The 14083-nt window shown below is 39.3% G+C and overlaps 1 protein-coding gene across 2 annotated transcripts in view; it reads right to left on the bottom strand.

Annotated features, from left to right (window-relative positions):
• The window catches only part of LOC121732311 (transcription initiation factor TFIID subunit 1), a 34474-nt gene extending 20961 nt beyond the window's left edge, over positions 1-13513 (bottom strand). For both annotated transcript variants that reach the window (XM_042122152.1, XM_042122153.1), the window contains exons 1-17: positions 13478-13513; positions 13152-13403; positions 12282-12349; positions 11376-11614; positions 11002-11116; positions 9580-9758; positions 8995-9169; positions 8268-8420; positions 7861-7988; positions 7022-7260; positions 6545-6704; positions 6136-6370; positions 3234-3419; positions 2161-2333; positions 1237-1357; positions 771-928; positions 157-352 (exon numbers count right to left, since the gene is read on the bottom strand). In XM_042122152.1, coding sequence (XP_041978086.1) covers positions 157-352; positions 771-928; positions 1237-1357; positions 2161-2333; positions 3234-3419; positions 6136-6370; positions 6545-6704; positions 7022-7260; positions 7861-7988; positions 8268-8420; positions 8995-9169; positions 9580-9758; positions 11002-11116; positions 11376-11614; positions 12282-12349; positions 13152-13371 — 2745 coding nt within the window. In that variant the 5' untranslated portion in view covers positions 13372-13403; positions 13478-13513. The remainder of the gene's footprint in view (positions 1-156; positions 353-770; positions 929-1236; positions 1358-2160; positions 2334-3233; positions 3420-6135; positions 6371-6544; positions 6705-7021; positions 7261-7860; positions 7989-8267; positions 8421-8994; positions 9170-9579; positions 9759-11001; positions 11117-11375; positions 11615-12281; positions 12350-13151; positions 13404-13477) is intronic.
• Positions 13514-14083: the final 570 nt, after the last annotated feature.

Below are 14083 nucleotides of genomic sequence, written 5' to 3'. Positions count from 1 at the left end.
ACATAATTCACTTTTAACTCCAGTCAAATTCACTTCTTGCATGACATTTTTATTTGTTTAGGATCGTAACGAACTATAGCTGTACCTATACTCTCTCAAAATTATTATACATCTTCAACGACATACTTCTACGTCATGCACGACCTGACTACTGACCTCATCATCCATCTTCAGCTGCAACTCCTCATCATCATCCTCCTGCGGGGTGAAGATGAACTTCTCGCCGTAGCCGGCGTCCTTGAGCCGCTGTTCAGCCGACGCCATGCTGAAGTACGCGCAGCATTGCTCAGGAGACACCATGGCTCGGATCTCCTCTTCGGAAGGCAGACGGAAGTCGGGTTTGATCACCCACCTGAGGAGGAAAAGGTTAATAAGAATAATGCGCTAGCGCAAGTTAGGTCAATGAGTAGTTTTGATGATATACTATAAAACATCATCATCATCACTTAAGCGTACGAGAGCCATGCTTCGGCACGAATGGGCCGGCTCGACCGGAGAAATACCACGTTCTCACAGAAAACCAGCGTAAAACAGCGCTTGCGCTGTGTTTCGCCGAGTGACTTTACCGGAGGCCCAATCCCCTACCTTCCCTTCCCTACCCTCCCCTATTTCCTTCCCTTCCCTACCCTCCCCTATTACTCTATTCCCTCTTAAAAGGCCGGCAACGCACTTTTTGATGTTGCGAGTGTCCATGGGCGACGGAAGTTGCTTTCCAACAGGTGACTCGTTTGCCCCCTTATTTCATTTTAAAAAATCATTTTACAGCTTACCAATTGGAATCCAGCCCCGTGCGTTTGAAATCCGCGCACAGTTTCAGCCGTTTACGTATAGAACTCTCCGAGTGCGAGGGGAACGCGCGCTTGATGTCGTCCATTTTGATACGACGCGGGTTGTCGCGCGACTTCCAGAATAACCTGTATATGAATACCTGGAAAAAATAATATATTTTTAATAAATTACTTCTTATCGTCGACTCCGTTAAATATTTGCATATTTCTTACATCCCTTTCATGTCTTACATAGATGATTGATACAGATATTACTCAGGCCCGCTGCGGATTACAATGATATAACAGATGTATAAATTGAGGTTTTTTTCTTGGGTTCCTAAAAGAATTTAACGGTGATTTCGATACTATCTAACAAAGATTTTATTTAGCTTAAAATTGTTGTAACTTGTAAACAAGAAGTAGGTAAGTATAGGAAAATAGTAAAATAATAGAATATGGTGCTTACCTGTAAGAAGTCTCGGACAAAATTGTTAGCTCGTTTGGAGTTAGGTCCCGGCACTTCATACAGTGGACACTCCTGTCCGGCCACGAACAACGCGTCCACTTCGCGTATGTAGTAGGATTGTCTGAAATAATGTTATTTAGATAAGTTATGCAAATAAATTAGGGCCATATTGATTTATATATGAATGCCAAAGTGTGATTTTGAGACCCACAATTTCATAACACGAGTAGGTTTAAGATAATCAATTTTGTGTTTATGAGTTATTTTACAATCTATTAATAATTAACCCGTCGATCGTAGGAAAACAAGACACAATAGATATTCTATTGTGTCTCATTCACCGGTGAGCGTATGGGGCTTAATGAATTAATCTGTCAATGAAGATGTTTGAAATTCTATTCGCCAAAAGTGCCGCGTTCCATTTAGCGTTTAAAACTATCAAAACGCTCAAAATGCCTCCTATTTTGAGCGTTTGGTGAATGGAACGCGGGGTATGTATAATGTAGCTTTAGGGTCTATCGTGTCAAACTGCTGTCATAATATGTCACGATATAGCTGTCATGTGTCACGATAATACGCCTGTTTGACATGATAGACTACACAGCGGCACCAGCGTAGCTAGCACGGGGTTTCCCAGTCGATTCTTCGGAAGAAAGTAATGGCAGTTTCTTTCCCATGTCTACATATCTTATTCCCGAGCATGGCACCACCCATCGACTTGAGTTTCAGTGGACAAAGACAAGAAACTCTTTCCATAGCAACCATTAAAAGCGAAAGATATCGAGATACGAAAGAAACTTTTACTCCAATGTTTTTCCGGTAAAACTGTCAAAATTTAGTTTCTTTCGTTTGTCTACGTGCTTGTGCTAGCTATGCTGGTGGCAAATAGAAATCCAACACCCATTATATCTCATTAAATCATACCTCGTCCGTATAATAAGGAAGTCGGTCTGCGGCAGATCATGGTTGTATATGGGCGCGCGGTACATGTTATTCTCTATGACGGGCTGCGTCGCGCCCGGCGCTAATATACCGAGGAACGGGGACGTATGCGCGTACGCAACTTCCCCGTATTTTAGCGGCTTGGGACCGCTGTCCTGTAATAAATAAAATCAAATCAAATGATGTTTATTTGGATAAAATATGGTTATATAAATCAAACACTTATTGCGCACTCAGAAACAAATATTAATTACTTGATTGTTATTAAATGAAGATTCTGACATAAGCCCCCAATACATTATTCGTCATAATATACTCGTCATTAAATTGAAGTTTAATCAACACTAAAATTTGAATGTATCTCTGTCGCACTCAGAGTTGATAGTGGAACATTAATTACTTAAATGTAATTGATTCAAAATTTTGACATAAGCCCCATACATTATCTGTCAAACTCTTCATTTAATTGAAGTTCAATCAACATTAAATGTCTCTGAGTGCAGCAGTATAATATAATAATACTTTTTTTTTTTATTAGCCTATAGTGTCCCACTGCTGGGCAAAGGCCTCCCCCAGGATCTTCTATTTTTCTCGCTCCTGCGCCACCGATAGCCAGCCTGGCTGGTATGCCTCCAGCTTGTCACGCCACCTTTTTCTAGGCCGGCCTCGACGGCGGCGTCCATCTTCGGGTGCCAGTAAAACTACGTCTATGTATTTAGTACATGATAATGCGCGCAACTCCGTTGTGCTGAAATTCGTTTATCTGCGCTGGAACTGTGCATTTTCCGCAACAAATCTATCCTATGTCATTTTCCGTTCAATTCAATTTAACTTCAATTGGTTCACCCGAAGCGTAAAGCGGTGCCAGGCAGACAGACAAACTATCACATTTATAACATTAGTATTATTAAGATAGTAGAGATTGGTTAATTGTCTTTACCAATCGTTATAAATGATAATTTATATTGGAAGTAAAATCGAAAGTGTAAAAAAGTCGAAAGTCCATCATTATGACATACCTTCCGGGCATGACATACTTAACAAAAAGATCTTACCTTGGTAGTAGTCCGCTTGTAGTAATTCTTGATCTTGGAGCACATGCCGACCTGGCTGATGAGCGGCGGGTGCTCCTCGCAGAACTCAACCAGGACTAGCTCGCCGTCCCGACCGCTAAGGTCTTCGGGCGTACGCATGAAGAACACGTCGCCGCCGCCAGACGCGAGACGCTCGGCTTCGCGTTGCTGGAATAAAACGTTGATGTAAAAAAAAGGGATATTATTAAATCATCCATCAGAATAATTTTTCAGCACACTAGGTAACTCCACTAATTAACTGAATGCATACCAGAAAAACTAATGCTGATCAAAAAAAACAATTGATTAACTGAACATGTCCTTCAAAAAAAACTTAAACATCATACAAAACGAGACGACCTTTATAACCGAATTCACACCAAAAATATGGTTCATACATCGGATATATTATTTGTAAAACGAAAATTTAAATTGTTTATTAAAAATACTAACTTGCACTCTAAATTGGACAATCTTACAACGGAATTTCTAAAAACGATATCGAAAAGTGCACCACCACAATAAAATAAATTTATATTATCAAAACAAGTCTACAAATTGACAAATCGTGCAACAAAAAATTGTTTAACCTAACTTTATTTTCTTTTTGTTTTTCTGTTTTACTGAAAAACATGTTGGGGCCTCCTTAAGGGGCCTCCTCATCTAACGCCGCACTCACTCCTTTGCGCTCGCTCTTTACTCTTTAGCGACCACAGATATATCTTGATCTATATCTGTGTTACCGACAAAGATTTTTGGTAATTTTTTTTTTTATGAAAGAAGGGGGCAAACGAGCAAACGGGTCACCTGATGGAAAGCAACTTCCGTCGCCCATGGACACTCGCAGCATCAGAAGAGCTGCAGGTGCGTTGCCGGCCTTTGAAGAGGGAATAGGGTAATAGGGGAGGGTAGGGATGGGAAGGGAAGGGAATAGGGGAGGGTAGGAAAGGGAATAGGGTAGGGGATTGGGCCTCCGGTAAACTCACTCACTCGGCGAAACACAGCGCAAGCGCTGTTTCACGCCGGTTTTCTGTGAGAACGTGGTATTTCTCCGGTCGAGCCGGCCCATTCGTGCCGAAGCATGGCTCTCCCACGTATAAGGTAATTATGATATGGTGAAATATTAATTCCAAAACTATATAATTCAAGGTTTCTTGATAAAAATAATCAAAATTCACTACTGTATTGTAATTGTATGGGTTAATAATTTATTAATGATTCTTAGATAATTAATAGCAATGTTGGCCCAATACGACTTGATTGGGTTAGGTTAGATGGATAGATATAGCCTTAGCCATCGTGGTAATTTTTTTGTGAACCACCCAGAAGTAGGAGTAGCGGCGCGTAGCGGCGCTCCGTCTACTCATAATTGAAGCCAGTTGTTTTTTCTTTTTTTTTTCTTTAGTAGCTTGTCAACCCCTAGAGTGCAATTCCTAAGCCGGAGGCTTAATTATTTTGCAATATATATCGGTAAGGAAGTCTTTGTGCGCGAATCCGACTCGCTCTTTGCCGATTGTTTAATTATAATTGTTTATAAACTGAGTTACCATTTAGTGTGCCAAAGTGTAGTCCATGTTAAGTTAGCACTTGATGATTTTTATGTGTTCTTAATTATATGAATATAAAAGATTAAATCTGGTTTTATTTTGAATAAATGATGTTCCTAAAAGTAATTTAGGTGATGGTTTTCCTTTAAAAAGTTGTAGTATGTTTGTTGAACTAAGGAATTGTTAGATATGCTACTTTAATAATAGTTATTCGTTCAGTAAAACAGTTTTGTAAATAACTTTAAATAGTACGCTTAATTCGCATTATTTAGGGTGCATAATTAGTGTGCAAGTCAGTAATTTTGGTGAAAATTTCAAATATTTTGATCGAAAAAAGGGAATATACAGATATTGATTTAAATGCATGCCTAAAAAAAATATTATGAATTTCTACTATCAGAGAAGTTGATACCTAGGCAGATGGCGGACCTAATAGTAATTTTGTCGCATTAAGTCAAACCCATCTGACTGATCACATCGGTCCGTCAACTGCCTAGGAATCAATTTCATTGATGGTACAAAAGGCCTTGTTTTTACGTGACGCCTACCATCGGTTCGTAATTAAATATATTACGTGTACATATTTTCCTTAGTCTATGCGTGTACTTACAAACTAATGGGTACATGTGCGTCCGTGTTGTGATTCTTACGCGTCGTTTATACTCAGCTCTGTTGGGCAGTGAAGTGAGCAGCGCGAGAATGTAAATAGTCATGCAGCTGCCGCTGTCTGACGCAGCAAGTGAGTAGAAAGCTGAGTGTAAAAAAGTATTCAGGGAAATATTTCCAACAACACGAGGAGCAGCTGCATTCGCTGAGTGTAAACGACGCTTATATTGTAAATCTAGTCGTATTGTTACGTATACGGACACACAGTGCCATCTAGCGTCAACTAGTTGAACCACTCAGGGTACACAGACAACATAAATTCCCTACTCGATACTAGATGGCGTTAGTACATGCGCGTATTTTCTAGAAACGTTCAACCCATATGTTTACGCGAGTCAGGTACGTTCTAGAAACGAACTCTCTGGAACAGTCTGGGACTCGCCTCGGCCCATATAAATAGCCGCAGTTAGCCGGGCCAGCGAATCAGTTCAGTTTGAGCTATCACTTCACTTATTTTCACTTCATGTCCCCTTGAGGACAAGGGGACATGAAGTGAAAATAAGTGATCAAGAGTGAAACCTACGACTTGGCTACGACCTGGGACATTGTGAGTGCTAAGTGTTTGGACCTAGTGCTTTGTATTAGACCTAGTGAATGAAGTCTTCAAGATACTGCTGACTATCTATCATTCTCTCCAAATCCTTCGAACCCTAGCACATAACAGTATTTACCTTAGCCTTCTTATTGATGTGTTTGATCAACGGTTGTACGGGATGCGGGCCTGGGGCAGCTAGCGGACCGTACGTTAGTTTCCGCATGGCGGGCCGGTGGAACGCACGCAAGCGGGCGGGGCCCATGTGCGTCTGTATGAACGGCGCGCGCAACTCCACTACGGGCGTACTGTGCTGTATTAGTTGCCCGCCACCTACTTTGAGACGCGGGTTCTGGGATTTTGGTTGGTAGTATCTGAAAAGAGAAATAAATAAATTTTAAGCAGAGTTTTTTTTTATCAGCCTGATAGCCGATAGGTGAAAAAACTAATCTGGACGTTATGACGTTAAGCCCTATCTATTGACTTGATATACCCCACCAAATAGTAGGTCCACTATCTGCCTACAAATAAATTATTCTTATACTTACACGTCATTAGATATATTGAAGGGATCCCGATCTGGGGACTTGGGCGGCGGCGGTGGCGCGTCCTCTTGCAGGACGTTGATCACACCAGCCTTGCCAAGCAGGATCTTGGACTTTTTCACGTGGGGATGAGGGATCTTCACCTTGGGAGCTGGTCCCCTTTCTGGATGTCATTAAAAAATTTACTTGAGGTACACTATTAAAAATAAAATAAAATAATACTACAATATAACTTGTAATGACTTACACTATTTTAACGTAACATTTGATACAATTCCCTGTTTATGCTAAGCTACAAATAGTATTCTCAGTAAATGTCGAAATCAACGTGTTTAACGTTTGTTTGATGTTTGGTAGACAGCGAAATGGATCGAACAAGGAATGTAGGACTTCATTCCTAGTATTAACCGAGCATTCCTTGCATTTTCAAACAAAATACTAAAAACCAATAATAGGACTGCCAACGAGTATTTCGCCTACCTCTAGTGATCTTTGACGGGTCCACGTCATCTGGTATCCCCAATATAATGTTCTCATCGTTGGGGTCCAACGTCAGGATCTTGGGTTTGGGTACCATGGGCATATTCTCCGCGTCCCATATGACCTCCTCCTCCCACGTCCCATAGACCAGCTCCTCATTTTCCACTGGGAAGATGCTGTACCAGGTGTTGTCTTCGCCTTCTGCTGGAGTCCCAGTCCCGCTGGTTGATGTTGACGTCCTGTAGATAATATCAGTAGCGGCGTTAGGGGGGGGGGGGGGGGGGGGGGCGACGCTGGGCGACCGCCCAGGGCACCGGATAAAAAGGGGCGCCGCCTTTATTTTAGCACTATCAGCATCCTGGGTGCCGAAGGAATCCCGCCCAGGGCACTGGTAGCGATGAAAACCAGCCCCGGATATTATTGTTTTTGTATGAGTTACTGAGAAACGAAAGGCACACCAAGGACAATATGATTACACTCGGCATCTATTCATTATGTATCATTCGGATTATGTACTTTTTCTGACAGCAAACATAGCACAATATCTGCTGCTTGTCTAAAATTTCGTAAGTATACGTAATTTCTGACAGACATTGTGCTGTTGTTGTCAAACGCCTGATGCTTACTTGTCGCAAGTAATCATCCTTCGGGTCAGTAATGCGTTTTTATAACAGCATCTAGAGCCACACACACACACAGACAAACACGTCAAACTTATAACACCCCTCTTATTTCTTTGGGGCTTATAATCAAGTTAGCACATAATCAAGTTGGGAGTGTCCATGGGCGACGGTAGTTGCTTTCCATCAGGTGACCCGTTTGCTCAAAAAAAAACTCACGTGGGTAGTTTAGGTGTAACAAGTGTGGGGGGCTGCGGGCGCGGGTGCGAGAACTGCTGCGCGGTGCGGCTCACTGACGTGGGCACCCAGCCCGCCGCGTTACTTTTGCTGTTGAGACGAGCTAGCACCTGCGAATACATTCAAAGTGATAGCGCATACAGAGGAATGACCAAGCATGTTGTGACGCATCACCCGCCGTGAAAGAATTTTTGCAATCACGGTGTGTATTTATACGCGCTCACCAAAAAATTATCACACGTAAAATCTGACAAAAGGTCCGACAAATTGAAAAATTAACGTGATGTTAGCGCTCTCTCCTAATGCTCCTTACTCTGACCCATAAACAACCATATTCTTGCTAAGAAAATAACTTTTCTTTGCTCAAAATATTTTTTTAAATCCTTCACCTTCTGCTTAATCTCACTGCCGTCCCATATAACTTCATCCTCCCATTGCAGCTGGGACACCATCAGAAACGCATCATCTGGGAAACCGCTGTCGGGAGAGTCCACCTTCTCTGGTTCCTCTGCAGGCTTCGCTTCGGGGTCCGGTGATGGAGCCTGCAAGGTAATTTTTTATTTAATAAACATGATTTTAGCCAAAATTATAAAGTTAGTATTATGAAAAATCGACCAAGTGCAAGTCGGACTCGCATATGAAGGGTTCCGTACCGTGAAAATTTCAGACGAAAAGACAGACATCGAAATCTCATGAATAGGGTCCCGTTTTCACCCTTTGGATAAGGAACCCTAAAAACAGGTAGATACCTACTGTTATTTTCAGGACAGTATGAGTAAAATTTTTGTTTTGTCAACATATCCATCATACATGCCTATGTCTGATATTTAGGAAAAGCCCCAGACAGACAAAGAGTGCAATAAGGGGCGTAACATAAAAATGGATTTATTGTAATTTAAGAACGAGTAAGTTTATAGTCATCATTGTAAGCTATGTTGAAGTATTTTAAACTCTATCACCTTGACTTTGAATCCATAATCGAATCCCTCGCCGGTCTCCGGTACGTTAAGCATGTCGATGTCGTACCACGCCTGCGCGGGGCCGAGGCGCCAATGCGCCGGCGTCGGCTTGTCATTATAAGCTGCGTTCATGTTAAAGTATTTTAAGCTCTATCACCTTGACTTTAAATCCATAGTCGAATCCCTCTCCTGTCTCCGGTACGTTGAGCATGTCGTACCACGCCTGCGCGGGGCCGAAGCGCCAATGCGCCGGCGTCGGCCTCTGCGACTTGTCGCCTGTGTTTGAAGTGTTGTTGTCATTCTGCGAGGATTGGGTGTTCTCTTCCATTGGCCTGTTGGAGTGTATTTAAATATGTTACTAAAAACATAGACGGTAAATTGTGTAAGTACTCAGTACATACTATCGGAGAAGTTGATTCATAGGCTGATGATTATGCTCCATGATTATGACTAACTTATCCAATAACTATCTGCCTATGAATCAATTTGTTTACATAAAATTTAAGTTATTGTAAAGTAATATGTAAAGAGAAAAGACCAATTTTGATAGAATTTCTCAAATATACAGTCTAATTATTGTACTTAAACAGAATTTCCAGGTTGCAAGGAACTTGTATTAAGTTTATTACTATGAGGCTCAGAGAGATTAGCCCTATATTAAAACACACACACAGTTTTGCATATAGTTATTGCCAGTCATAAAAAATATTCGATAATAATTATTGAAGACTCAACTACATACCTGAGAAATTTCTCCTCATCATCACTAGCGTACTGCGGCTCCTGTACTTCAGCTGGCAGTGGCGTATCGCTGGATGTACTGCCGCTGCGCTTGCGCCGCCTACGCCTCTTCACGCCGCGCCAGATCTGAGGCAAACTGGACAACTTCCCTGGACCGAAGAGACGCGAGAATAGGAGCACCTGAAATATTATAAGTTTCATTTAATTACACAACAACTACATAATTTTGAGATTTAGATGACGCCCACAACAGCACAACTCCGTTGCGCCGTTGCGTATTCGTGCATCGCGCGGGAAATGTACTATCAGAGAAGTTGATTCCTATGCAAATCGGGGACCTAAGTAGTATGGTTGCGTTACGTCAAACCCAGCTGACAGATCACAATTAACATTGAATTGACATATTCGACCAAATAACGTTGGTCTGTCAATAGGCTACTTGACCTCATTTTTTTCTTCATGCTAATCGCTTCATAATCATACATTATTACAAAAAAAAACTAATATTTTAATATTTTACACAGTAGAAACCCATAAAAATGTTAATTGAAAAATATGCCTTATAAATGCCGCCGAAAACACTGTCGGCCATAGTGTGACGTCATACGTTTTGTATTTTAAGCTATCTTTATTGAACATTTTTTTATATGCTAAATGTACGCGTCTAAAAGTGCCCAAAAATTATAAAAGAATTAAATAAGAAATTAGAAATCATTTGTAATGTTGAAAACTTTTGGAGAAAAGTTTTGGCCATTTCATTTCCCGTCTACAATAAATGGAGATAATTTATATAACTGATGTTTTATTTGAATTATTCAAGAAAATATATTTTACAAATCTTTCTAGGCTTATTTTTATTATTTATGTACAAATAACGAGCGCGATAAATAAAAAATTACGAATAGAATGACGTCACATCCAATTCGGAAGTACCGCAAAAGCGTTTTCGTCAGTACAAATCCTATTTTCATAAAATCATATTTTCAAATCGACTTTATTTATCAATCATAAGCTTTTGTTTGATGATAAAGGTGAAATACGGTTTCCTAGGCCAAGTTCTACTAGAAATATGTATTTGTTCAATGAAATTGAATATAGGTCAAGTAGCCTAATATCAACTTCCTCGATGGTACATTTTCCGGGATAAAAAATATCCTATGTCCTTTCTCGGGACTCTACATAGACATTACATACAAAATTTCAGCAAAATCAGTTTAGCGTTTTTGGGCGTGAAGAGGTAACAAACAGACAGAGATACTTTCGCACTTGATAATATTAGTATGGATATACAGGCTCAGAGTGCACTAAAGAAATAAAACAGACATAATATTATTGTAACTTAAAATAATTTGAACCACCACCGCCAGGCGAAGAAATAATATTTTGATTAGATTTTAACTCATTTGAATAAATTTCAACTCACCTTGTCCGGTCTAAAATCAGGAAACAGCTCCGTAACATCCACGTTTGCATATTTCGATGGCAACATGGCTGCCAGTGGTGTTTCCAACTTCTTTGGTTTATCACCTTTTTGTTTCCTAAAAATACAATAATATTGAAACAAGGTTAATAATAACAACTAGTTGATCCCGCAACTATCCTGCGCAGAAATTCTGTTATAACCATAACTATACTTTTTAATTCTTTCTTCTCCCAGTACTAAAAGTATCTCCATACAAAATTTCATCAAAATCGGTTCAGTGGTTTAAGTATAAACAGGTGACAGACACACACACTTTCGCATTTATAATATTAGTAAGGATTCAAATTGTTTTTTTTTTTAATTGTTAAACTTACGGAACACTTGAAGGGGGTGGCATAAGACCTCCATCTCCTTCCATGTCACCTTCGTACCCTTCATCATTATTACGTTGTTCCGTCTGACTGTCATAATCAGTATCTTTCCAGTCACTTTCCTCATTTGCCTTTGTCAAGTCACCGCCGTCTGCAGAAGATTCTTGCGGCACATTTTCTTCATTGCTCTGATTTAATTCTGAATCATCATTTTGTTGTTCAATTTTCGGTTCATCATCAACCTGCCAAACATAATAATTCTAAGGTTTGAGGTAACAGGCATGTATGAAATGCTTCATCAATCAATTATGGGCATACCCAGGTAGGGGCAGGGGGGGCAGCTCCCCCTGGAAGATAAAATAAACATTACTTTTCCTGGCAAGTGGAAATTAAAAACGTGTTACCTACTCTGCGCAAAATTAAGTTTTGGTAACAAAATATATTTTCAGTCTGATAAATAAAAGTCAATTTTCATGATTTTTTGTTTCAATATACCAGACCGATCATTTTATCATATGCTGCCCCCCTAGCTAAAATCCTGGGTGCGCCCATGAATGCTTTGCTTGAAAATAAGTAATTATTGAAAGAAATTATTGAACCAAAAACCATATAATAGGCTTTTATAATGTAATGTGAGTTTAATTTTTTGAGGATAAATCAATAAGTGATCGGGAAAAGTGAAATAATCTAACTAAGAAATAAGTAGGCTTATTTTGATAAAAATATTTATTTGCTGTTATTTAAAATTCAAATTTTAATATAAAATATTCAAAATAAAATACAATTATTTATTACTAAATACTAGTTGGAAATACATATATACTTATTAGAAATTACAAAATAAAACCTTTGCATACCCCATAATATATGGGATTGTCATTTCTTAGATCCATTATCTATACCATTTACCTGCTCTTCCTCCGCTACTTCTTCTGTGTCGAAAAAATCAACCGCTGAAGGACTTTTCTCATTGTAATCTGCAATACAATTTGAATACAAACATATTTAAAAGGTTATTAATAATAATTAATCACTTGGTAATCCTTTGAGAAACGCACAGCGAGGCTAAAATGGTCACATTTAGCAATTCCTCTACTCCACTTAATCAATTCAGCAACTGAATTGTCAAAACTGTCAAACTGACAAATGTCAAATCAGTACAAAAATACAGAAATGAATTGCAAGCAGAGTTGCATTTTGCGATTTTAGAAAAATTAATCATATTATGATTCATATCATGATTCTTCAAAGCGACTATTTTAGCCCCGCTGGAAACATTTAGATGCAACAAGGCATAATAATTGCAGTAGTTACGATATTGCATGTCAGCAAAATATGAACATTTGAGGCAACCTATCATAATTTAACCCGTCGATCGTGGAAAAATGAGACACAATAGAATTTCTATTGTGTCTCGGTCACCGGTGACCATATGGGGCTTAATGAATTAATGAGTATACGGAGGTGGCTGCACTTTTTGACCACTGGAAATGGATGTTATTTGAAAAAATACAAACAGTTATGCATAATGTAAAACCTTTTTAGTGTTGTTCGAAACAATAAGAAATTCACTGTGTAGTATGATTGTGAATAATGCTATCTATGTTTTCTAGTTAAAGCTGAGGCTTCAACAAGAAAACATAGATAGCATAATTCAGATTAACCCCCAAGTGGCAGCCGGCTGCTGCATAACAGTACCTATGCATTTTACATACTGAGCTGAAATCTAAAGCTGGTCCAGCCTGACTAAGCAATATTTTATAAACTTCTAACACCAACCTTTATCCTCATCATCATTGTTTGGCTCTTGTTCTTCTAAAACTTCAGACAGCATAGAGCCGAGTCCTAGCCGACTAAGTGAAGAGAGCATCCGCTTCGAATCTCCATCGAGCAGGCCATCATCTTCCAACTGGCCGCTCTCGTCGATGTTTCCAAACAGAAATCCAGTCAAATCCAGGCCGGATCGGCCCTGGTCGCTTGGGTCATCACTATCGCACATTCTGTTTTTAATATCATGGAATGTTTTTATTCCTGAAATAAGAGCAGTTTATAATTTATTTGGTTTATAATAGAATAAGAGAAATCAGAAACATTCAATAACTTACGAGAAAATTAATGTTTTTTTATTTCACAAGCTCGCACTTCTTCCACCGCATAAACGTCAAACAATGTTTGACTTTTCAAGTGAAGTGACATTGACATAATTTTTTTTTCTTATTATGGCACTTCGGCTATATAGCCATAGCCAGTGTCAAGTTATAAAAATGGCGGGAAAAGTGAAAACAGTATTGTTGCATACAATTTTCAGCATCGTTTCTTTATATTATATCGTCAGGTCAAAAGTCTAGTCAAAGTTGAAGTAAAAAATCAATACAGTCAAGGAGTCAAGTCGGTCGATTCAGTAAAGTGGAAGCTTTACTGAAACTTTCGATAGAGTTTTGGAGGGAACACAAAATAGCTCGTTTCTGGATATTGCATCACTTTCCTACACTTGTGCACGATAACGAATATCTAATGGTTAATATCACACCAATATTACCTACACATTAAAAACCCCATTACACCATTTTAGGAAAATAATCCAAAAACACAACATCACTCTTTCACATTCCCGAATCCCGCGCCCGTATTTTTTTTTTATTTTATGTTGATACAGGTTTAGAACGTTATTGTATATACCTACTATCAATGATATTCTACTTATACAGATA

This window comes from Aricia agestis, chromosome 12 (genome assembly GCF_905147365.1).
Source record: "Aricia agestis chromosome 12, ilAriAges1.1, whole genome shotgun sequence".
Lineage (NCBI taxonomy): Eukaryota > Metazoa > Arthropoda > Insecta > Lepidoptera > Lycaenidae > Aricia > Aricia agestis.
The sequence above is the reverse complement of the archived record's forward strand: the minus strand, read 5'-3'. Positions and strand labels throughout refer to the sequence as shown.